General features: G+C 51.7%; 1 protein-coding gene and 1 long non-coding RNA gene across 4 annotated transcripts in view; one reads left to right on the top strand and one right to left on the bottom strand.

The window, feature by feature from the left end:
• Positions 1-76: 76 nt before the first annotated feature.
• Positions 77-1,871, bottom strand: LOC142003516 (uncharacterized). 2 transcript variants are annotated; one of them, XR_012642850.1, is made up of 3 exons: positions 1,795-1,871; positions 1,041-1,187; positions 77-546 (listed from the first exon to the last, which is right to left on the bottom strand). It is a non-coding gene; the product is annotated as an uncharacterized LOC142003516 (long non-coding RNA). The 2 variants fall into 2 exon arrangements; XR_012642849.1 differs by having other exon boundaries at positions 1,642-1,862.
• A 95-nt stretch (positions 1,872-1,966) lies between these two features.
• The window catches only part of PGAP2 (post-GPI attachment to proteins 2), a 35,818-nt gene continuing 12,474 nt past the window's right edge, over positions 1,967-25,310 (top strand). Inside the window, exons 1-4 of one of the 2 annotated variants that reach the window (XM_074980520.1) lie at positions 1,967-1,988; positions 11,156-11,330; positions 11,932-12,184; positions 17,454-17,548. In XM_074980520.1, coding sequence (XP_074836621.1) covers positions 11,166-11,330; positions 11,932-12,184; positions 17,454-17,548 — 513 coding nt within the window. In that variant the 5' untranslated portion in view covers positions 1,967-1,988; positions 11,156-11,165. Of the gene's footprint in view, positions 1,989-11,155; positions 11,331-11,931; positions 12,185-17,453; positions 17,561-25,310 lie in introns of both variants that reach the window. The other variant, XM_074980511.1, reaches the window with a different exon arrangement.

The raw sequence follows: 25,310 nt of genomic DNA, 5'->3' as shown, positions 1-25,310 counted from the left end.
CAGGCAGTATGTGTTTCTCTTGGTGGTGCACATAACATTTATTCCTCACATGCATGGAAAAAGTTAAGCGGGAACAGTGGTGGAGGCCTGTGTTACAAGTTTGTACTAGACCTGAAAAAATTATGCTTGGGACCTGATTCAGTCAGTGTACATGGCTGGAAATTTAGCTAGTTGGAGCCTCCATAAGCAGTTCTGTTGTTAAGAACCAGTCTTAGTTTTTGAAATATGAACTCATTACATGTCATTACCCAGCACTGAGTACACAAAGGAAGTCACTAACTGACAGTCCCTTCTGTGTTATATTCACACGTCAGCAATAAGGCACATATTTTATATCCTTTTGGACAATATTTTTAAGAACATAAAAACGAATGGTTTTCATTCTTCATCAGGCTTTTTACTAACAACTCGCTGGATACCTATTTACAGGAGATCTCCACAACGCAGTGATGCCTAATGGATACAGCACAGGACTCAGGAGGCCTCGATTCAATTCCTGGCTCTTCAGCTGGCCTGCTGGGTAACTCTCTGCCTGAGTTTTCCCACCTGTAAACATAAGAGAATGGTGTTCACTTCTTTTGGATGAAACAATCCAGCAGTCTTATAGCACTTTAGAGACTAACAAAATAATTTATTAGGTGATGAGCTTTCATGGGGCACACCCGCTTCCTCAGATTTGAAGAAGTGGGTCTGCCCCACAGAAGCTCATCACCTAATAAATTCTTTTGTTGGTCTTTAAAGTCCTACATTACTGCTGGTTTGTTTTGTTAGAGTACAGACTAACACAACTACCCTTCTTCTCCTTTGGATGAGACACCCCGTGTAAGGGCTAGATATTATGTGATGGCTGACAGGATGGGAGGGGTCACGCTGTGCCTTATGTCCAATTTACTCTGAAGGATTATGAGCATTATATACATAATAAACAACAGATCTGTTCGTGTATTTCTTTCTGGGAATAAACTATATTCGCATAACACAATTTCATAGCAGCATAACTGCAACATAAGCAGTGGTGGGTTAGACTCTGGGACAATTACCCCTGTGCCGAGAGACCCAAGTTGAGTGGGGTCCCTGGAATAATCTCCTCCACTTGCCCAGCTCTCCTGCCCGAAAGCAGACCCACGGCACTGAGGCTTGCTTCTCTCTATCCACTCAGCACTCCTGCTAGGGAGCAAGGAAAGCCCCTGTGGAGAGATGTAACAGGTTAACCAGTTACCCAGTAAGCATCAGACATACAAAAACAACAACAAGTCCTGTGGCACCTTATAGACTAACAGATATTTTTGGAGCATAAGCTTTTGTGGGCAAAGACTGCTATAAGATGCCACAGGACTTCTTGTTTTTGAAGATACAGACTAACCCGGCTACCTCTCTGATATTACACATACAGAAGCGCTTACTGGGTAACTGCTTAATTGGACCTCTCCCAAACCCAGCTATGCCAAGCCAGAGCAGCCCCAGCCCCCTCCACGGCGGGCGTGCTCCCCTGGAGCAGCCCTCTCCCGGCCAGCCCCAGACCCAGTGGTAGGGCAGAGCCGGCTGCCCTGCACCCGCCCACCAACAGTAAACTCATTAAACAATCCCAGTGGAATCGTTTAATGGGTGAACTGGTTTGAGGGCTGTCGACACCCTACCCACCCTCAGGCCCCAGCCCCTTTCCCAGCAGGCGGGGGGCTGGGAGATTGCCAACAGCAAAGGCCTGCAGGGTGCCCCTTGCTCTGGCCCAGGACCCCACGAAAGCTGGATCCACCCCCGCCCCCCGACAGTGTGGGACCAGGCCCTACACCGAACCGTGCCCAGGAGGGCTCCCGGCTACCCGGCCCCACTGCTGCCAGGCCACCCGCGGGGCCGGCCCGCGGCAGAAGCGGGGGCGGTATGGGGCGAGCGTGGGCTGGGGCAGGCGGCCGGGAGGCGGAGCAGGAGCGCGGCCGGGAGGCGGAGCCGGGGCCGGGGCCGGGGCAGGCCGGAAGGGGAAGCTGCGGCCGGTGAGTGCGGCCGGGGGATGGGGGCGCCGGGAGCCGGATGGGGGGCGGGGGAGGCGCTGAACGGAGCCGGCAGGGCCGGGACTCAGGCGGGGGAGGGGGGGTTGGGGGTAGGAGCTGAAGCAGGCGGGGGAGGGGAGGTTGGGAGTAGGAGCTGAAGCAGGCGAGGGGGAGGGGAGAGGTTGGGGGCAGGAGCTGAGGCAGGTGGGGGAGGGGTTGGGGGCAGGAGCTGAGGCAGGTGGGGGAGGGGGGGTTGGGGGTAGGAGCTGAGGGAGGCGGGGGAGGGGGGGTTGGGGACAGGAACTGGAGCAGATGGGGGAGGGGAGGTTGAAAGTAGGAGCTGAAGCAGGGAGGGGAGAGGTTGGGGGCAGGAGCTGAGGCAGGTGGGGGAGGGGGGGTTGGGGGCAGGAGCTGAGGCAGGTGGGGGAGGGGGGGTTGGGGGCAGGAGCTGGAGCAGATGGGGGAGGGGGGGTTGGGGGAAGGAGCTGAGGCAGGTGGGGGAGGGGGGGTTGGGGGCAGGAGCTGGAGCAGATGGGGGAGGGGAGGTTGAAAGTAGGAGCTGAAGCAGGGAGGGGAGAGGTTGGGGGCAGGAGCTGAGGCAGGTGGGGGAGGGGAGAGGTTGGGGGTAGAAGCTGAGGGAGGCGGCGGAGGGGAGGGGTTGGGATGAGGAGCTCGGGCTGGCGGGGGAGGGGTTGGGGACATGAATTGGGGATGTGTTGAAGGGCGGGTGTTGGGGGCGGGAGCTGGGTTGGAGGGAGGAGCCTGTATCTTAGATGGGGGAGGCCGGCTCCTTGCACACCTTGTGTGTTTGGGGGTGGGGGCTCCCAGCAGCACCTGGAAACCGAGGGAGTATTTTCCCAAGGCCCAGGCAAAGGCTGTGACTCTGCCAGATCTACCTGCCAGTCTCACCCCCAGAGTGTAGAGGAAGGCTCTTTGTGGAGCGATGTACACGTGTACCCTTCCTCCAGTCACTGGGGATGCTTGTTTGAAATGCAGACCCCAAGCTACCCTGGCCTTTCACATGCAGCTGCTGATGGTGGAGGCCACCAGCCTAATCAGCTAGGTCAGCGAGCACAGAGACTGTCTCTGGTTCCAAGCCAGGAGGGCTCGGCCTCCCTGCCTGAGTAGGAAAGAGCTGCTCTGTCCTTTCCCTCACCTGCATGTTTAGTAGCTTTGGTCAGTGTGGATATTTCCAGACTGGACAAAGCCATGGATAGAATAGACCAGGGAGAACAATCATGCATTCACTGGGGAGACTAGAACGGATAGAAGTATCGCCCATGGCTGTACTGATGGTTTTAGCAGTGTTGTACCTCTGCTGTCCTCCTCCCCACAACTGCTGAGTGCACATTTGACAAAGTGGGGTTTTGCCCACGAAAACTTGTGCCCAAATACATCTGTTAGCGTTTGAGGTGCCGCAGGACTCCTTGTTTTTGCTGCAGTGTGGACACAGCCTGTCTTTCACTGGGGAATGCAGCTGCCTGTATCCTATCAATCTATGGACAGGGTGAATAATAATTGGTGATTAAAAAAGTAGAATTTTTATTTAAATCAGATTTTTAAAAAATCAATAAAATACTAAGTTTCTCATCTAAAAGTAACAACTTCGAAGTTGAGTGTCTACACACACCCTACTTCAGAGTTAAACTTCAAAGTAGGACATTAGTCCATTCCCAGGATTGGAGTCAGGACTTTGAAGGTGGGTTCCAAAGTTAACTTCGAAGTAAAGCCGTTTCTACACAGGCCACTTTCTCCAAAAGTGGCATGGTAATACACAGCCTGAAATATGCTAATAAGGCACGGATGCAAATTCCCCATGCCTCATTAGCATACGGTCATGAGATCTGGAGTCCGGAAGACTGTTCATCCAGACTCCAAAACGCCGTTTAGAAGCGCGGCCCCGGGGGAGCTTCCGGAAGGAAGTCCTTCTTCCGGACTCCTCTTCTTCCCAAAAATTTTCAGGAAGAAGGGGCTTCCGGAAGAAGGACTTCCTTCCGGCAGCTCCCCCGGGGCTGTGCTTCTAAACGGCATCTTGGAGTCCAGAAGAACAGTCTTCCGGACTCCAAATTGTGTGACTGTATGCTAATGAGGCGCGGGGAATTTGTATCCGTGCCTTATTAGCGTATTTCGGGTCGTGTATTACCATGTCACTTGCGGAGAAAGTGGCCTGTGTAGAAACAGCCTAAGGGAAAATTTGTATAGACTTTCTGTGGGCTATTTCAATGTAGTGCCTAACTTCCAAGTTAGTTACTAGTGTAGACATGCTCCTACAGTCTCATAAAAATTAATTAATGGCTCTAGTTCAGGGGTCAGTAACCAAAATAGCAAGACAAGCCCTTTTTATTTCAAATTTGGTAAAAAAAATCAATAGTTCAAGAGCTGCAATGCATGTGAATATGAGACAGTCCTTAATAAGTAACATCAAACCGTACTTTTTGTAACCCCTATTTTAAGAACACCTCACACATAATGATTTGTAGTGTGATGTACATTTACTGTCGGACATTCACAAAGTTTTTACGTATACTGTTTCCTCACACATTACATTTCACTCGCAAACCTTCTCTCTGAAGGATGCTTAATTCTGAACAATCTCTTTTTTGATTTTGAAATCACTGTATGGCTGCTCTGATATTTTAATAAAGCCATCCATGAGTGGCTTCCCTTATTTCACGATCTCTTGAGTTGCCAAGAAACTAGCCACAGTTATGTAACTTGGTGGTTTCTCTCATGTAGAAAACATGTTCTTACTTAGCTCTGCTTTGCACAGCTGCTCCTCCATGACTTTTTTTTTGGCATCTCCAGATGGATGCTGTTTGGTAAAAGTAATGTGTTTTTTGAGAAAATGTCTCTTGAAATTTTGTCGTTGGCATGTTTCTCATTGCAAGTGAGGCATAAAGGGAGCCCAGCCAAATCCAATATAAATGTGAAGGATTGGGTCCAATTAGTTTGAAATTCTCTATTTTCGTCTTCAATTTTCCTCTTTTTTTAAGCCATTCCAACGCCACTTTTATTATGTCAGTTTTACCTCACATTTAGTTTCACTTTTCTTTCTTAAAGTGCATGTTGACCTTCACAGCAGGAATGCCACAAGCTTCCTTTTCCTTTTCATAATCAAGACTTTATTAGCAACACGTTCAAAACACAGATACAGTATCATATCCCACAATGCACTGGACATATTAAAGAGGGGGTTATCCAGTGTTTCAAGATCACATATCATTTGCTATTTAGATATGAGTTGTCCATTTTTGGTCTTTTAGACATTCACCATTTAGCAAAAATAATCAGGAGAATTCACAATTATAGCATTGGAACCCACGAAGAAGTACTTATCAGGAGCCGTAAATTGCAAGCCCTGGTTCTAGTCTGTCCAGCCTAGCTACCAGCTCTTTCTTCTTGGAAGTTCTGGGCTTTCAGTTTCTGTTTCTCAGCAGACTAAACAGTAAACTGCAATGACAGACACAGCTGGATAGGATTGCATTAGTTCTGTGCTTACGTGGTGATGGATCTTGGCCAAGCACAGCAGAGGAGTTAGTTAAGACATTGTCTTAATGACAGAGAAAATACACTGTAACCCCTCCAGTTCCCAGCTCCCCTGAGTTTGCAGGAGCCAGAAAACTGACCAGCCCACTAGGGGTGGTCAGTTTCCTGGCTCCAAGAGTGGGGAGTGGGGAACCAGTGGGCAGCCTGGTTCCAGTCTCCCTGCTGCTTGCAGGACCCGGGAAGCTGACCAGCCATGTGCTGCTGCCCTGGTCAGTCTTCCAACTCTGCAAGCGACGGGGAGCCTGGAGCTAGGCTGCCACCTGGTTCCCATCTCCCAGCCACTCCAGGGACTGGGAAATCGCTCCTGTCAGGGCGCAGCCAAGATTCAGGCTGTTGCCCCTGAGAGGAGCAGTTTCCCCGCTTCTGTGAGGGGTGACAGTCACGTATTAACCTGAGACATGCACAACTTGGTTGCCCGTACCTCGAGGCTTTACTGTGTAGGAAAGGACAAAGGCAGCACGGAAAGGAACAGTGGGGGTGGACTGGAAAGAAAAAGGGAAGGCACTAACACAGCTTCCTGTATTCTCCTTCATGTCTGCCACAGGAAAACTGTCAAGGCTTCTGCACATAAGAGAGACCCTAACTGGGGATATTTTGAAGAAATATTTTCCCTGGGTAAAAAAGGAAAATGTCAGTCTAAGCAGTGCAAGGTGCAAGGATGAAGCATCAATAGGAAAACTGCTTGTTAGGAGAAAATGATGTGAATGTGACTGAGTGATTAGCAACTTAAATAATTCACTTTGCAATGCATCATTTATCCAGTCGCTCTTTTTGTATATTAGTATAAGTGTGGTCTGACTTGAAATTCCGAAGCCGTTTGCTGCGTTGAATGTGCCTAGAAAAAAAAAGGTTTAGCTCAGCTAATCCTTATGGTTTGTTTAATTAGTTAACTATTTTAGAATTCTAATCACTCAGGTATACAGTACAGAAAGCTGCAGTAAAATCTAAAGTTGCCAGTCGCCCTGAGTGCCACTTTCTTATATTACGTAATACATGCCCCTTATCTTTGAACACCATGGTGATGCCGTAAGCGTGTTCCCTGTTTCACTTCAGCATCACTCAGCTTTTCCAAAGGAGCCCCATTCTAGTCTTGTTTTCTCAAAAAACAGACGTGCCTGTAGAGTTCAATGTGGCTTACTCCAAAATTAAGTACAGCACGCCATCTCGTGGCACCTTAGAGACTAACAAATGTATTCGGTCATGAGCATTTGTGCACCCTAAGCTCACTCAGTCTTCGCTTTCTTGGTAGCTTGATTTAAATCCTTGATTTCTTCTAGTCTCAGAGGCTTAGCTGTGATAGTCTGTGTCTTCGCCATACAGAGCAAGCAGTTCTGTAGCACTTTCAAGGCTAGCAATTTTATTTATCCGGTATGAGCTTTCATGGGAAAGACCCACTTCCTCAGATTCTGCTCCAGGTATTCTGCTCATACCTAATAAATAGAATTGTTAGTCGTTAAGGTGCTACAGACCGGCTTGCTTTCTTTTAGTGATTTAAATCACCTTCATTTAAATCAATCCTTCCTGTGCACAGAAGTGCCATTCTTAGAATGCAGCTGTGACTCACCTAAGATTTTTGCGTAAATGAATAACCGTGTTTTGTTAGTAGAGCTGCAGCCATGTGCTTGGTGCAGACACTTAAGGAGATGCAGTCCCTGGCCCTAGGCAGTTAGGACCTAAAGCAGACGTTAGCAGAGGGGAGCACAGTTCGGATGCGAGCTTCGAAATCCTGCCTGCTTGCACGGTGTGTGGTAATTGGCTTCATTACAGGTTTGTCCCAGTCATATAAGATGTGAGGCAGGGACATTCTTACCATCTTCAGGGCTCCTATTCTGCGATCACAGGACCTGATCCAGGGAGTAGCTGAGCACTTGTAACTTGCTCTTGTCAGTGGTATGACAGGGGCACTGTTCTTGGGGTTAGGCGATAGGCTTGCATGAGCCCTTTGCAATTTGTTCCTGGCCCTAGAGTGGGGAGTTTGGTGCAGCTTTCTCACTTCACCTACCATAGGGGAGCTTTAAACTATGAACAGCTGAGCTTGGAGTTCCAAATGTAACCCACACACCTGGGTGTGGTTCACTGTCCCAGGTAGTGGCAGCTAGAGCACTTACACAGAGAAAGGATGAGTCTCCTGTACAGCGTTAGCTGAGAGCCAGCTGGCTTTGAGCTCAGACTGTGGAGTCTCTAGCACTAAGCTCCAGAGGTCCCAGGTTCGAGTGCACCTGTGGGCAGTTACTCAAGCAATTACTGATAGTTTGTATGTAAGAACCCGCCCTGGATCTGTGCAGGATGTGAATGCAGAATTCCAAGGGTGACCTCTGTGCAACCTTAGTCATCTGCTTGGTCTCTGCCAATTTGGGCTGGCCAAGTCAGTCAGTTGGAGCCATTACATTAGACATTCAACGTACATGATTTCAACTTACATGTTTCTTGCAATAATGTGAGTCAAAATCATGAGTGGCAGGGAACTGGGAACCAAGTGTCAGCTTGGCTCCCAGCTCCCCTCCACTTGTGAGAACAGGGAAAGTGATCAGCGCTGCTTTGCTGGTCAGTTCCCTGGCGCCAGCGAGTGATGGGGAGCTGGACAGCTGGCAGCAGCCTAGCTCCTGGCTCCCCTCAACATGCAGGAGCCTGGAAAGTGACCAGCGCTGCTGTGCCTGGTTCCTGGCTCCCGGCCACTCACAGGAGCAGGGAGCCAGGTGCAGTCAGGACTGGGGACCCGAAGGCTGCAAGGCCTCTCCCCAACCCAGTCCTGACTTACGCAAATTTTGACTTACGCATAGTTGCCCAGGAATGCAACCTACATGTAAATCAGGGGCCTGCTGTACTCAAACCAACTTCACACAGATTTATCATCTAAAACGAAAGTGCAGTGGAGGAAAGAAACCATTAATACCACACAAATCTTTCCCAGGAAGCAGACTCTCTCAGCATACTCAGTTCACTTGCTACAGTCAGTGCGTTTCCCAAATATCCCCTTCAACAAGCCATCTTTGGTCGCAAGACTGTTCACAAGTTACTGCGCTGTTTGTGTCACAAGTAAATTCAGCAGCTTTGTCTTTGGTGCCTCTCTTTATTTTCCCATCTTTAATTTTGAAAATTAAATTCCTAACATGAAAGGGAATGAAGATACTCCCTACCACTGTTCGCTCTCACTTTTGCCATGCGTGGCTGGAATAGAATCATAGAATCCCAGGGCTGGAAGGGACCTCAGGAGGTCATTTAGTCCAGCCCCTGCTTCAAGCAGGATCAACCCCCACTAAGTCATCCCAGCCAGGACCTTGTCAAGCGGGGACTTAAAAACCTCAGGGGATGGAGAATCCACCACCTCTCTAGGCAACACATTCCAGTGCTTCACCACCCGCCTGGGGAAGTAGATTTTCCTAATATCCAGCCTACTCTCATTCTCCACCTACAGACCATTGCTCCTTTTGTTATGTGCACTGACGCACATGCAGATGTGCAGCACCAGTAGAAACTCATGCTGCCAGCTGTGGGCGCTGGGCAGCCTGTGAATCTCCTGGACCGCTGCCAAAGTGCTCAGCTTACGGGAACCCCTGCTCCCTACTACAAGCGTTCACCCTCGGACATACTTTCCTTGCACTGCGTTGACCCCGCGGGGGACAGCACTTGGGCGCCTAGTTCCTGCAGTTTTATGTTTGTCCAAGCCCAGTGCTGTGCTGTGTGTGTCCTGCAGCACTGTGAGATACACACCTTAGCACAGCCGTTCTCAGACTCTCAGTTGGGACCCATCGGTGGGTCACGACACCGCTTTGATGGAGTCTTCATGGCTGGTGTTAGTGTTGCCGGAGTCCAAGACCAAAGCCTGAGTTCCACTGCCCAGGGTCAAAGCCCAGCGGCTTCAGCCCTTGATTATGGGGCTTAGATTCCAGGCCCCCCGCCTAAAGCTGACGTCCTTTGGTGTTGGCCCACCCCCATCCAGCACAGTGGGTCTTGGTTGGGCTCGTGCTTCGCCCCTACCCCTTGTGGTCATGTGGTAAATTTTCTTGAAGGAGGTTTCAGTGCAATGGAGTTTGAGACCCTCTTCCTTTAGCCTAAGCAAACAAGAAGAGGCATGGTACAATTTAGGATGATTACCCAACACACACATACTAGATTAATACCATGCATATGATGCCTATGAATAATGGGAGGGTTCATATAATGGCCATGCCTGGAGGGGCCTCACTGAGAATGCTTCATCAGGACAAGCCGCAGAGCATGGGGCAGGCAGTCTCCACCACTGGTGGTCCTTCCCGTAATTAGCTGTACCCAGCCGGAAACAAAACTGCTTCTATAATACCTCACTGGCTGTCAGTAAGACCCAAAATACAATTCCCCATTCAGCCTTTGGCTCCTAGCCAAGGCAAATGGGATGAGGATTGCTTAAAACCTTTTCCCCCATACGTAAAGTTCTGCCAGTCCCAAGAGATTGGACATGTTACCCACCAGGCCTGTGAATATTTCAGATGTTATCCACATACATGCTTATAGTGAATTCCTATTAACTGAATTAAGATGAGGTTAAAGATCACATACATGCAGTTCTGAGTAACATTCCTGGGTTGGTTTTATAGTGGAGATAGTATGCTGCTAATCTGACGAAAGTTCTTCCAGAATCAATTCCATAGATTACATGCATCTGACAAAGTGGGTCTTTGCCCACGAAAGGTTATGCCCAAATAAATCTGTTAATTTGCCACAGACTCCTCAGTGTTTCTGCAGATACAGACTAACCCAGCTACCCCTGTGATACAGTTCCATAGATTATGGCCCAAGTGGTAGTCCTTGGATTGGCTTTGTTCAAATCCTTCCATAAGAATTTGCAAGGAGAGTCCCCGGATACCTGGCTATCTCAGTCTTGCAGCTTGAACTTCTGACAAAGTTTAAGCAGATGTAAGACAACAGGACGAGGTCACAGAATTCTTTTATCGATCTCCAGCAGGCTGTGATAGCCTCACAATAACAGATAATTCAGTGGGCCCTCCTTGGCTAAAGAACAGGTAATATATATGGCTGCTTTGAAATCAATTCCTATTTCCTGTGAAAACATATTGATTAACATAAAGCAACTGACCATTCAAAGGCTTATGGCTGGTCTACTGCAAAGTTCATAGAGAAATACAGACAATAGAGAAATACATCACGTGCTTCATCTACTTTCTAATATTGCCTTTTGAGCTCTGGCTTGATGGGATATAATAATGAAATACTGCAGACAGGAACTGACATTTAGCATCCGTGTGCTAATTAGACCACATTGGTAAACTCCTAACAGATAGAGGTAAACCCAGACAAATACAATTAGTATATGCTTCTTACCATCTCATAGTACAAGTTTGCAATTTAAAATACTTAGTCCACTTGCCTGGCTCTGATTCTTGCCTTCAAGGAATGGCCCTGTTTGCTCTTTCATAACTTCTCTAATATTTCCTTACAGTTTGGTCTGGATCACTTTTGCCTGCTGTCAGCTTAACCATTTCTGCCCCAGTGTCACTGTCTGTAGCCTGTATGTTTGGCTAACACCCCATTGTAGTTGTATGCGTTTTCTTTGCTGAAGTGCTCTTGGAGATGAATGTTGCAGTAAGACGAGGGACAATCTTCAAATAATTGCTTCTTTCTTTCAGGTCCAGCAACATGTTTCAGGTGCCATTGCCTCTGGATCGAGAAGGGATCCTCTTCCGGCTCCGCTTTACCACCCTGGCTGTTGGGACTGTGTGTTGCCCACTATTTGGATTCCTTTTCTGCGTGATTTGGTCTCTGCTGTTCCACTTCCAGGAAACAACAGCTACTCATTGTGGAGTATGTGTGTGCAGCGTGGTAGAGAGCTTAAAAGGCCCCTCTAGACCCTGACCCTGTTAAAGATGTGATATCTCAAAGACCAGTAGTGTTGTCTAGTTAGTAGAGTTGGACACCTGAGCATCAGAAGTCCTGTGTTTTATTCCAGGCTTCCCTGCTCACTTGCTATATGAACTTGAGCAAGTTACTCTCCTCGTTTTCTCAGCCTATGTCTACACTAATGCAGAAAGTTGCGCTAAGGTACACAACTCCAGCTATGTGAACAGTGTAGCCGGAATCAAGGTCAAGTTATCATGGGGTCTACACCACGGAGAGGGTCAACAGGAGAAACTTGTTGATTTACCTTACCCTTCTTATCAAGGATCAACTGCAGTGTGATCTGTGGTTGATTTGTCGGGTCTTCACTAGACCTGCTAAATCAACCGCTGGTGGGTTGATCCCAATGCATCAATCCCTGCTGTAGTGTACATGTGGCCATGGTTTCCTGATCTGTGACCCAGGATAGAGCTTGCCCTTGCTAAGCACACCAGTGTCTTAGCTGTAAATATGCCCTATTCTAATACACAGTCCCAATGCCTCTTCCACAAACTCATTTTCCTCCTAGGTCCCCAATTACCTCCCCTCCATCAGTGCTGCGATCGGTGGTGAGACCCCTCAGCGCTACGTGTGGCGTTTCTGCATCGGCCTTCACTCGGCGCCCCGCTTCCTCGTGGCCATAGTGTACTGGAACCACTACCACAGCTGTCACTGCACGCACCCTCGCTACCCACGGCTGTGCCACATCAACTTCACCCTCAACCTTCTTGAAAACGTCGCTCTCCTTTTGCTCACATATGTGTCCTCCTTGGAAAACTATGGTAGGTTTCTACTGTGTGCTGTGCAGATGCCCTTGCAAGTAACGGTGGGGGTTAGGCACAGTCATGGATCCCATCTTTAAGTGCTTATTTTTGGGGTTGCGAATTCAGGAGTGAATCAGTAAAAATGCACATATTCCTTTAAAATCAGAGGTCCCGGTAGTAAGAAAAGTCCCTGAGACTTGTACGTCACAAGCATTAACTAATTGAGCCTCACGGTAGGGTCAAAACATGGCCAAAGGACAGGTGCAAAGTACTCCATTTAGGAAGGAACAATCAGTTTCACACACATGGAATGAGAAGTGACAGGAGTACGACCGAAAGAGATTTAGGGGTCATAGTGGACCACAAGCTAAATATGAGTCCACAATGTGACACTGTTTCCAAAAAAGCAAATGTGATTCTGAGATGCATTAAGTGTCATGAGCAAGAGACGAGAAGTCGTTGTTCCGCTTTACTCAGCCCTGATTAGGCCTCAGTTGTAATTTCGTGTCCAGTTCTGGGCACCACATTTCAAGAAAGATGTGGAGAAAGCGGAGAAGGTTCAGAGAAGAGCAGCAAGAAAGATTAAAAGTCTAGCAAACGTGAGCTGTGAGGGATGATTGAAAGAGCTGGCTTTGTGTGGTTTGAAACAGAGAAGACAGGGAACATGATAGTGGTTTTCAAGTACCTCAAAGAAGGTTACAAGGAGGAGGGAGAAAAATTATCCTCCTTAACCTCTGAGGGCAGGACCAAAAGCAATGGGTTTAAATTGCAGCAAGGGAGGTGTAGGCTGGACATTTGGAAAAACTTTCTAAATGATGGTGGTTAAGCACTAGAATAATTTGCCTAGGGAGGTTGTGGAATCTCCACCATTGGAGATTTTTAGGCAGGAGGTGACATAACTATCTGATGGGGGTGATCTAGATGGTGGCTGGGGCTGCCAACTTGATGAACTGTCGAAGTCTCTTCCAGTGTTTCCTCTATTTTTCCCATTCATGAGTGGAATCAGTTTTGTAATGTGCACCGAGGCATCTGCTTGTGTGCGCCACCATTAAAGACAGGCTGCCAGCTGTGGGCACTTTGCTAATCAGCTGGGCAGCATTTGAATCTCTCCTGTGCAGCCCCCCAAGCACTCAGTTTAGAGCAGGTTTTCCCAAACTATGGGTAGGGACCCAAACGTGGGTCAGGATTACATTTCAAAAGGATGGCCGGCTGGCAGGGCTGGGCGGCTCCACAGGTGGCCATTAAGAAGCCATTCACACCCCTGAAGTGGTTCTCAAGTCAGCCAGTTACACTGAGAACCATTTCAGCTGCAGGGCAGAGAAGTGCATACCTGAGGAGCAGCACCCAGCTCAGGTAAGGTGGAGGCCTGAGGCTGAAGCTGGGAGGGAGGACAGAGCTGATCAGCTCCCTGGCTTCCAGCCGCTGCAGGAGATAGGGTCACCCCAGACCCCAGCCAGGGTTCCCACAGCTGGTGCAGCCAGCCAGGGCTCTGCCCCAGCTGGCTTCCTGCCATGGGGGTTGGGCATGCCCCCCGGCCCCAGCCAGCTACCAGCTACCAGCTACAGGGATGGGGGTTCCCCCCATACTGACCAGGGCTCTGGACCCCAGCCGGCTTCCAGCCAGGGGGGTTGGGATTCCCCCTCACCCAGGCGGCTGACACTGCCAGCTGGAGCTCCATGCCCCAGCCGACTTCCAGCCATGAGGGTCCCTGTGCCTCCCCAGCTCCCCCCAGCCTGTGAGTGCTTCCTAGCCCCTGAGTGTGACTCCACTAGCCCCTGATTTTTGGGGTGTAAGCCAGGGAGAGCAGTTTGGGGATGAGGGTCTTTCCACCACCACGGCTCTGACTAACTGTAGTAAATGTAGTGTTATTATTTCATGAATACATTTCTGCTTTTGTATGAAATAACTATTATGAATATATAAACATGAGGGGCACAATTTTATATTCTTGCCTCAGGCTCAAAATTAGCTAGTTATGGCTCTGCTTTCCCCTGCTTCCCCCCTGTTTTGGAATTGCCCTGGGTCACCAAGTCCTCCTGAATTGTCAAAATGGGTCCCCCTCTGGAAAAGGTTGTGGGAACCGCTGGCTTAGAGGGACACCTCCAGTTTTAGTGTTCTCTGATTCCAGGACTGAAAGTCCTGACTGCCTGCTGGCTGTTAGGTGGCCTGTCTCAATGGCTTGGTTGGATCTCCGTGCAGTGAACTGTGGGCAAGGACCCTTGTAACAAACCACCTGCAAAATGAGGCGTTAATTGGCCCGGTTGCTGAAAGCCTCTGCCGAGTGCCAGGGCCTAAAGAGACCCTGGAAACTGACTGCCCCTCTCCACCCTATGAGTGCCTCCCAGGCTGGGTTTGATGTGTGTTACCCCCATGCAGATGAGGAAGCTTGCACTGCTATATCTGGGTAAAGGGCTTGTCAAGCCAGGGCCATCCTTACCCATACTCAGAATATTCAGCTGCATAGGGCACCCAAAAGTTTGGGGAACCATTGGTTCTTGATATCTATCAGAGAGGTCGCCGTGTTAGTCTGTAGCTTTGAGAACAAGAAGTCTTGTGGCACCTTATAGACTAACAGATATTTTGGAGCGTTAAGTTTTCATGGGCAAAGACCCGCTTCATCAGATGCATGAGTCGGGGGGTGGTTTCAGAGGGGTATTTAAAGAGTGAGGTCCCAGAAAAAGGGAGGGCCAGAGCTGACAAGGTCTATTCAGCAGGGTGGAAATGGCCCGTTGTCAATAGTACATATCAAAAGAGGAAAAAACAAGTCAGATCAGACAGGGGGATATGAGCTTGATGTCCAACCACCTGCCTCTTCCTGTCCCTATTCTATGGCTCTGCTGCTTCCAGAGAGAGTCTATCTAACTTCATAGTGAAAACCACACCAGAGCTATTAGCAGAACCTGGGAAAGAGCCATTCAAAGGGTTGTGAAGCTATTGCACAGGCATTTGCCAACACCAAGTATGTACCGGCACATCCCGAATTTCCTTGTAAGTCAACAGGACGTTTGTTTAAAATACTTTAAAATATTTCCTTTGCGCACTTCTGAAGATTATAAAATCACACTGCTACAAATCCTCGTCCCCTCTTTCCCAGCTGCCATCGGGCACAGGGGCACCAGTTTAATACAGGTTAAACCTCTCTAATCTGGAACTCTCTTGTCTGGCAGCATCTGTAATCCATCATGATTACTTAGCATGGGCGTGGCCAAGTTTTCCACCGTCCCATAAAGTTTGTTTACAGCCACCAGCCAGATCGCAATGTTCTGTGCTGTTACATAGCTGTAATTTACTCCTCAGTGTCTTCTAAGAGCCCAATATCAGAGCTGTAGTCGTGTTAGTCTGTATCTTCGAGAACAACAAGAAGTCCTGTGGCACCTTATAGACTAACAGATATTTTGGAGCATAAGCTTTCGTGGGCAGAGACCTGCTTCGTCAGATGCATGAGTCGGGGGGTGGTTTCAGAGGGGTATTTAAAGAGTGGGGTCCCAGTAAAAGGGAGGGCCAGAGCTGACAAGGTCTATTCAGCAAGGTGGAAATGGCCCATTATCAGCAGTATGCATCAAAGAGATAAAAACAAGTCAGATCAGACGGGGATGTGGCCCATTGTCAGAGTCTAATGGGGTGATATTAACACCCAGGGCAGAGAAGATGAAGTGTTAGTAATGCTGCTAGACAATATTGACCTCCCACAGTCCTGCAAATTCTCTCGTTCAGCCTGTCAGGTCCCGAGAGCAGTTCAGCCTGTAGTACCATACCTCCTAAGCACATCCCGGTGCCAGGCTAGCTCTGTTCACACTGCTGCTCTTCCAAGGATGGGGAGAAAGCTGGTTTAACCCTTCAAAGTGGACATGTTCCTGAACTGCCGAGCAGAGGATTTGCCAGCTTTGTGGGGAAAGTGGTTGGGAGCTAAAGGGTAAAGGAGTGAGAACGGGTCAGCACGTTCCCCTCCCTGATGCTCTCTAACATGCAGTTATCCTAGGGCAAGCAGGAGCAGATGCAAACTGGCCACATAAATGTGAGCTGTTCCCTATCCCCGAGAACAGCCTCCTCAACTTACCAAGGAGCCTCTGGGCAGCCTAGTGTGTCAGAACCTTGTCTAGGCACTGGGGCTGTCGGACGCCCCAGAGTTCAGTGATTCATAGGTGGGTTCTGGGGCCTCAAAGTGCCTTTGCTTCCTTGAGGCTTCAGCACTGCTTAACGCGCCACTGGTAAGTTTTCCTGCAAGTTCACCCCTCCCATTAAGAGTCCCTCGGGGCCCAGTCTGTCGCCTTGTGTTGCAGAGCCCCCCGGGCTGCACATTCGCCACCTCTGAAGACCACTGTGCCTTTCTCAGTAGCGCACTGTGAACAAGGGCCGAAGTTCTAACTCGTTCTCCCAGCCCCAGTCCTTCAGGGCTGCCCTCATCATTGAGCAGCTCCCTGGTTTCCACTGAAATGTAAGAGGTTTCATTTGAGTGTGTCTGCAAGGGATCTCCGGGGCGATTTTCATGATGAATTTGCTGCTCATTGCCCCCTACCCCTGGCCAGGCATCTTTTACCCGGGAACCAGAGATTCGTCAGGTGTTGCAGGGTTGCTGGTAAGTGCCAGGCTGCGGGCACTGCTTGTGGGTGAGTTTTGGGGTAGAGGTGGGGTTTTTTTTCTTCGTTTGAACACACTTAGTTTAAAATGTCCCACCCAGAATCCAGGGGCTTTGCTGAGTGGGGTGAAAATGGCCACAGCTTCCCTGCTCAGACTGGCAGCATTCCTCAAAGGGCTCAGGGTTAGGCTGCTCTGTGTCCTTCTGGAGGTTAGATCAAGGGGCTGGGAGCCCTGAGTTCAAGGTTGTCTGCCTAGTTCTGCTACTGACTCTCTAACTGTTCTGTGCCTCAGTCATTGTCATTGCCATGCAGAGGGGCAAAGTGGCCCTGCCAAGCAGCACTGTCCCCTCCCGCGCCCTTTGCTTAGGGATTGGTGCCACTCAGCTGAGTGGTTGCGGACTCTGGAGTGTAGCTGAAGCCCCCGGTGTGTCTCCTAACTACTCTGAGCCGCCTGGGGTGGGGAATGGCTCGCACTGATTTCGCACGGCCGGTCCCTGATTCTCCAGCTCCTTAGGGGCAGCACCAAGAATAGAGCCCCGGAGCTTTGGGTCCTGGGTCACCGCAAGGCAGGACAGACCCAGCTCCTTCCAGCCTCCCTGCAGGGCCTTGTCATGTGCCTTTCCACAGCCTCCCAGCATCCCTCCAGCAGCTCCCTTTGGCTTATTCCCACGCTCAGCGTTAACGGGAAACCTGTCGTCTTGTCGTTGCAGCAATCCATGAAAACGCCTTCATCGTCTTCATCGCCTCGGCCCTGGGTCACATGCTCCTGACTTGCGTTCTGTGGCGTATGACTAAGAAACACACAGTAAGTCCCGAGGTACAGTAACCTTCCCTTCTCTACTCTCACCGCTCTGCTTTCGGCGGGCTGCGGGGGAGGGCTCGTCGCCTGTCTCTTGCGAGCGTGGAAGTGCCGTGAGGGGGCGGGAGGTCGCAGTGACTTCAGAGGGTGAACCAGATCGAGAGGAAAGGCGCTCCCTGAAAAGCGCATGACAGGCCAGTGCGCAGAAACAAGCGGAGCATTTATCTGCACCTGGGCAGATCTGAAGGCTTTGGTTTTCCATTTGCTTCCCTTAAATCGTGTTCTGGGGTTAGAGTTGCAAACAGCCGCTGGGTCACCCTGACCGTGCACCAGAAGTCAGCAACCTTTCCGAGGCAGAGTGCTGACCTCCATGGGCAGTTGGAGGGCCGGCGAGACTTTTTATAGTCACTACTAGTCCTACTGACAACAGCTTGGTTAATAAACAACTGACTCTGCAGAACGTTACCGGTTCGGCAGCGCTAGGTAGCGTTGGCTGGTCTTTTGATAACCCACGGGTGGCCTGGCTTTGAGCAGGCTCCGAGCTGCATAGGGGAGGCTGGGCTAGGTCTGAGTTCCTGCCTCATGTGCCGATGAAAATTGGCTCCTGTGCCACTTTTGGCACCTGTGCCGGGGGTTGCTGAACCCTGCCCTGCACGCTGGGCCTGTGGAGCACCTGCCTTAGAACGTGGACTCTGGTTTTGTGGTTGCCTTGCTCTCTGGAGCTCATGTTTTGTGGATGAATGAAAACACCTGGTCATGCAAGTCTCAGAGGGGGAGCTGCATTAGTCTGGACTTGCGAAAACACCGAGGAGCCCCCTGGCACCTGGGAGACGAACTGATTTGGTAAATGGTCCCCCCTCCTTTGGTTGTTTAAACCCTGGATTCTGTTTTACCTCTCCATTCTTTTAGAACTGGGCTCTACCCACCAAAGCTCACGACCTAATACAGTTGTAAGGCTCTAAGGTGCCACAGGACTGCTGGTTTTGGGGCGGAAGCTTTCATGAGTAAAACCCACTTGGTCAGGTGCTTGGTCTTGCAAGCAAACTGGAAAGGAATTGGCTATCGATATGTGCCAGCAGAGGGCAGGATTAGCCAGTGTGAGTTTTCTACCTGGTCCTACTTCGCACAGCTGTAAACGTTTCCTCCAAAATTTCAGCACTGTGGTCTGCCACTGTACCCCTGCCAAGGGGGTTAGACCCATTTCCTCTGGCAATAAACCGAGGCACAGAGGGGGTAAGTGACGCCTCTCTCACACAGGAGGTCAGCAATTGAACGCAGGACTCCTGACTCTCAGCCCCGTGCGCTGGGTAGGCTGCTGCTCCCTGCTCTGGAGAGAGGAGGGTGGCTGGTTTCCAACCCACTGATAACTGAGTGCCCTGCGAGCCATGCGTTAGGTGTTTGCATAGTGCAGGGGCGAAGGCAGGTTCTGAAGCACTAGCTGAGCGGTGTTCGCTGGCCAGTGGGCTCCAGGTTTTACACGCTGAATACAAGGCTCTTTTTTTTTTCGACTAAGCCTTTGGGCGTTCCCAGATCTTTCTGGATCTCAGTGCCCCCAGCTCCTGCTGTCCTCCACCTGTTTCCCTTCTTCCTCAGGTGCCCACAGGGCAGAACCCTTACCCCCAAAATCCTGTTCATGGGTTGCCTAGTCATTGGCAGCCTTGGAGGCAGGGTGAGGAACAAGGAGCCATGCCCAGGAATACAACCTCTCCCTCCAGGTCAGGCCTGAGGCATGCTGACTGCAGGGAGAAGCTTGCTGTAGAGCTGCAAAGTGGACACCCTGGGGCTGGCGGGCTGGCGGTTTTCACCTAGCAGGGAAGCTGACAAAGGCTCAGGTCTGCGCTATAAAATGCTGTCGACTTTGCTGACGTTGGCAGCGCACCCCTGCGGGTACTAAACCACTGGTGTTGTGCACCGTGTTAAGAGCCTTCTGTCTGTCTGAGGTGCCGACAAGTCCCGAAGGGGGAAGAGGTTGCCCCGAAGCAGGTGCGATCCTGCAGGTGGTTCCCAGGGAAGGCTGGGACTCCGTGTGTGTAAGGCTGTGCAGAGCTGGGAACAGTGACAAGAGGGAGGTGGTCTGTAACCTCAGGACTTACTAGGGGTTGAATCATCTCCCACAGGAAGGGGCAGAAGCCCCGTCCTGGGGGTCGTTTACTCCACGATAGGGAATCTCCTGCGTCGGCTCCTAGGGGGAGATTCAGAGACACCCCGCTGTCTCCGGCAGCCCCACCTGCCCAGCGCTTACTCAGGAAAAGTGGCATGAAGCAAACCCTTCCTTGTTTCCCCGGTGCGCCGGGGCTTGCCAAGGGCAGGTGCTGCAGAAAACAGAGTAAGAGTTCAAGAATCAGCTCCTTTGGTGATTTCCACCCTGGCCCCGCTGGCTGGTAGGCTTTGACTTTGTTTCCCTTGGGCAGACATCAGATCAAAACTGCTCTGGCGCTTTTGGGCATATGGCTGCTCTTTTCGTGTCTGGTCCTCGCATGTCCGTCACGCATCGGGAGCGTTGGCAAAGCGGGTTAGAACATCTAACTGTGAGGGGACACACGTGCATTGAGGCAAAGGCATCCAATTGTAGCATGCTGACAAATCAGCCCTGGCACAAGCTGTTTGCTTCTGGGGTGAAACCCACCAGTGAGAGCAAGGTCTCTGTAGGCTCGGAGGGAACCCCCTACGCTGGGAAGGAAGAGAGAGGGATTTGAGTCGCTCTGGGGTGTGTGTGAGAGTGGATGGTTGCAGAAGCTGAGAATATGCTTCTTTTTTCCTGCTCAAGGTGGCAACAAAGAGCTTACGAAGCACTGGAGAGAGTTACTGACAGTTTTATGTAGTAACAGAGAGGGAGCCGTGCTAGTATACACACTATCAAAACAAAAAGCAGTCAAGTAGCACTTTAAAAACTAACAAAATAATTTATTAGGTGAGCTTTCATGGGACAGACCCACTACTTCAGACCATAGCCAGACCAGAACAGACTCAATATTTAAGGCACAGAGAACCAAAAACAGTAATCAAGGAGGACAAATCAGAAAAAAATGATCAAGGTGAGCAAATCAGAGAGTAGAGGGTATAAAGGGTGGTGGGAGGTCAAGAATTAGATTAAGCCAAGTATGCAAACGAGCCCCTGTGGTGACTCAGAAAATTCCCATCCCGGTTCAAACCATGTGTGAATGTGACAAATTTGAGTATAAAAGACAGCTTGGCTGTCTCCCTTTGAATAGTGGTGTGAAAATTTTTTGTTCAATAACACACAAATTCTTTAAGCCATTAACAGAATGCCCCATTCCATTAAAACGTTGATTAACCGGTTTGTGGATCTGGAGTGTTTTTATGTCTGTTTTGTGCCCGTTAACTCTTTGTCTAAGGCAGTTAGAAGTCTGTTCAATGTACAAAGCATCTGGGCATTGTTGGCACATGATGGCATGTATGATGTTAGCTGAGGAACATGAGAATGTGCCCATGATTCTGTGAATAACCTGGTTAGGTCCAGTGATGGTATTTCCGGAGAAGACATGTGGACAAAGCTGGCAGTGGGCTTTGTTGTGAGGAAAGGTTCCAGGACTGGTATTCCTGGCGTATAGATTGTGGCTGTTGGTGAGAATCCTCGTAAGGTCGGGAGGTTGTCTGTAGGAAAGAACATGTTGGCATGTCACCTAGGGCCTTCTGGAGTGTGGCATCCTGATTAAGGATAGGTTGTAGGTCTTTAATAATTCATTGCAGGGGCTTGAGTTGGGGACTGTAGGTGATAGAAGGGTGGGATGGAATGCCCAGGCTCAGAGCGTGTCCACCCGGAGCCTTCGTTTCCACCAATTGGTTGCTAACTTTGGTGTCCTCGGGTAGCACCTCCTCTGGGCACTACCCTGCTCTAACCACGGTGAGCCTGGTGTTAACCAGGCCTGCAGAGCTCTGCTCCCACCTGGCAGGGCTGCTCCTCCACAGCCTGCATTGTGAAACCCAAATCTGCCAAGTCACCACTCGTCCGTTTCACTGGGGCCTTCCGAGAAGGTTAGGAAACTCAGTGAGAGGAGGTTTGTGCTGCTCTGCCAGTGTCAGTGAGGATGATGGCTGCGTCTGCCAGCTGGCTCTCGCGTGGTGTTCCTTACTCCACACCAGGTCCTTCTGCCTTGCGCCTCAGCTACCCCTCTCTTCTATACCCCTGGCTCCCTCCTAGAGGGAAGAACTCAGGACTACTCCTCAGATCCCAGCTCTGCCTTTGTAATTGTCCTTCTCCAGTCCTACTAATGGAGCCTTTGGCATTAGCTTCCCAAGTGGCCGTACCCTCGGGCACACACTAGGGCTGCTGAAGAGGCCTCTCCTTGGCAGTGCTTGAACCTGAGCTCACCTTGCGTATTTTCTGTGCGCGTGTGAGCGACTGCGAGCCCCATGAGCCGACGCTCGGATCTTTGTGCAAATGGAGCCAGGCAAAGTGCCCTTGGCCAGGCTCCGGGCCCTGCTGTGCTCACGGTCCAGGAGCATCTTGGTCCTGCAGTGCCCTTCCCAGCAGCATGTTGCTGGCAGCTTAGACGGGTGCACTTCGGGCCTTGCTAGATGTGACATACAAAGATTTAATTTCAGTTCCTCCTGTTAGAGACCCAGCGCTCTGCTCCTCCCTTGGGCAGAGTGCGAACCCTGTGGGGACTTGGTCAGACCTGGGGGCGGTCGGTCACACCTGACTCAGCCCTGGGGAGCATTGGCAGCCGCACCAGCTGGGGAGCGTGCTGCGCTCGGCGTGTTGCAGTCAACCACGGGCGCTGCTCTGGATGGCCTGGCTGAGTGCGCTGCTGGCCGGCAAGCAGGGGACTCGCTGTCATGGAGATGACTTCCTCTCCCACTCTGGGAAATGGTGCAGGCCTGGGGAAGCTGGCCTTGCCAGCTGTGCGAGTTGCTTAACCGTTTCTCCTGTTCCACCCTCTCCACCAGGACATCTCCAGCCTCACGGCTCCCTTTGGAGGTACAGTAAACCCTTCAGTTATGTGGGAGTTGCATTCCTGCAACCTCTGCATAACTCAAATTTTCACTCAAGTCGAGGGGAGATGGGAACCAGCCTGCAGCCTGGTTCTCAGCTCCCCTGAGCTTGCAGGAGCCAGGAAGCCAGGAACCAGGGGGCAGTCTGGTTCCAGTCTCCCGGCTGCCTGCAGGACCTGGGAAACTGACTAGCTCATGAAGTCAATTTCCTGGGTCCCGCCAGCGCAGGGGAGCTGGGAGCCAGACTGCCACTTGGTTACCACCTCCCCACTCCTTGTGGGAACCAGGAAGCTGACAAGCCATGAGCTGATCAGTTTCCTGACTCCTGCAAGCCCAGGATAGATGGGAACCAAGAAGTAGCCTGGTTCCCAGCTCCCCTGTGCTGGCGGAACCCAGGAAATTGACCTCATGAGCTTGTCAGTTTCCTGGGTCCCACAAGAGGCGGGGAGAAGGGAACCAGGCTGCTGATTGGTTCCTGTCTCTCTGCCACTTGCAGAACCTGGGAAACTGACCAGCTCATGGCTGGTCAGTTTCCTGGCTCCTGCAAGCAGCACTGGGAGCCCAGCCACTTCCCAGCCATGGGGTTGCGGGGGACCCCCGCCCCACAGCCAGGGACCCCGCAGCTGCCTCTGGTGCCCATCTGACTTACAGCCACGGGGCTGTGGAATCTCGCCCACCCCCACACACACAGCCGCTCTGTCACATAAATGTGAGACACACGAATTTCGAATGCGCGTATCTTGGGGGATTACTGCAGAACGGTCTCATTGGCCCCGCTCAGCAGAGACGGACACTACAGCTCAGGGACATGGAGCCACTTGCCCAAGGTCCCCCAGCCAGGGTTCAAATCTGGATTTTCTGACAGCCGGTCTCCTGTGCTAAGAACCAGCCTCGCTCCTGCTCCTCACCTCCAGCAATGATCCGTGGGCATTAGCTGGCTGCTGCTCTCGTGGCGGGTCAGGAGGTGGCGCTGTGACACGGGGAGGGGGGCGGCTCCTTACCTGTCTTCCTCTCAGATTAACAAATGTATCTGCAATAAATGGGCCAGGCTTTGGCTTGCGCCTAGCGGTGGGGTGTCTGGAATCTCCCGCCAGCGCAGTACTGGGAGTAATCAGCACCCAGCAGGTCTGTTTATGCAGCGGCAATGTGCCCTGGCTGCCAGATGGGTCTCCGCCCTGCCCGTGGCCAGCAGCCTCGGCCTGACAGTGTCAAGAGTTTTCGTGCTGATTCCTGACCCGAGGCGGGAGTTGGGAAGCGAAGCTGAGATTTCAGCAAGGACCAGGTGCTGGGGCTAGGAGCCGAGAGAAGCAGCCTGGAAGGTCTTGTATGCAGGGCAACAGCCTCAGAGGCTCTGCTGAGCTGGGGGTTGCCCAGCAAGAGCCTGGGCAGAGCAAGGGTGTTTTGGGGTGACAGTCAGGGATGATGTAGCGTCCCAGACAGGCTGCTGGGTGACGGGCCTGGGTTGTGTATTGAGGTGTTGCAGGGAGAACTGTCAGGCGCTGCAGCTCTGCCCAGGACCAGCAGGGGGCGCTGCAGCACTGCCGAGTCCATCCAGTCTCAAGGGGCCCTGTCCCGCATGAGCCCTGCTTGGTGTATTGTCCTGGCACGACCCTGATTTTGAATGGGGTGACACTCCCTACGCCCAGCCTTTGCCAACCGGATCCTACATAACTTCCCGGAGCTGAATCAAACTCAGGCTCTTCCTAGCAGGTGGCAGCTGATCCTGGGGTGCCGCGCGCTCCGCATCCCAGGGCAGGGGTCTGGCCGGTGGGATGGGCTGGAATGAGTGGCTGTCAGGCACTTCCTTGGCCCAGCTCCCAGAAGCAGGGCCCTTGGTGCAGCACCCAGCCTAGCCCATGGGCGGGCTCCACCTGGGGTCTTTCTGCCAGTCTCGGCTGGCCTCTGCGAGCCGGCGGAGCCCATCTCTTGCAACATGCAGGATATTCTGCAGGCGGCGGGGGATCAGCGTGGCTGGGGAGCCCAAGGGTGGTGTTGCCACATCCTCCTCCCTTCCTGGCTGAGCTGAGCGAGCCGTTCGCGGCAGGGCCGGAACTGCCAGGCTCAGCGCTGAGTAGAGAGAAGTTGAGGCGGCAGCTGCTGACCTGGTGGGAAATTCTGACTGTGGCAGATTCTGGCGGAATAACCTGGTGGGTCTTCTCATGCCAGGGTCATGGCCCTGGGTCCTCCACCCCCCACAAGCACGGGCCACAATCTGACTCCCTTCTTGTCTTCCCCGCGTCAAGGGGCCGCAGCGGCTGATTTCTGCCCTGGCTGCTGGCCTCCCACAGTGATCTGGGCCAGAGGAGCAGGTTGGAGCCCAGCAGGCTGACATCAGGAGGGCCTGTGGATGGGACACAGAGCCAGGAACGGGGAACAGCGGCAGACAGTCACAGTGACTGGCTGCGAAGGACCTGGCATGCATGAGGTGATGGACTGCACCCGTGGCTCGGCAGGGGTTAGCACCCTGGCCATGGGGCGATGGACAGGAGCCCTGGCTCGGCAGGGGTTAGCACCCTGGCCATGGGGCGATGGACAGGAGCCCTGGCTCGGCAGGGGTTAGCACCCTGGCCATGGGGCGATGGACAGGAGCCCTGGCTCGGCAGGGGTTAGCACCCTGGCCATGGGGCGATGAACAGGAGCCCTGGCTCGGCAGGGGTTAGCACGCTGGCCATGGGGCGATGGACAGGAGTCCTGGCTCGGCAGGGGTTAGCACCCTGGCCATGGGGCGATGGACAGGAGCCCTGGCTCGGCAGGGTTTGTGCCACGTGTGGGTGCTGGCATGTACATCCCCAGCAGGAATCTGAAGTCTTGC

This window comes from Carettochelys insculpta, chromosome 1 (assembly GCF_033958435.1).
Source record: "Carettochelys insculpta isolate YL-2023 chromosome 1, ASM3395843v1, whole genome shotgun sequence".
Classification (NCBI taxonomy): domain Eukaryota; kingdom Metazoa; phylum Chordata; order Testudines; family Carettochelyidae; genus Carettochelys; species Carettochelys insculpta.
Note: the sequence above shows the minus strand (reverse complement) of the source record. Positions and strands in the feature narration are given on the sequence as shown.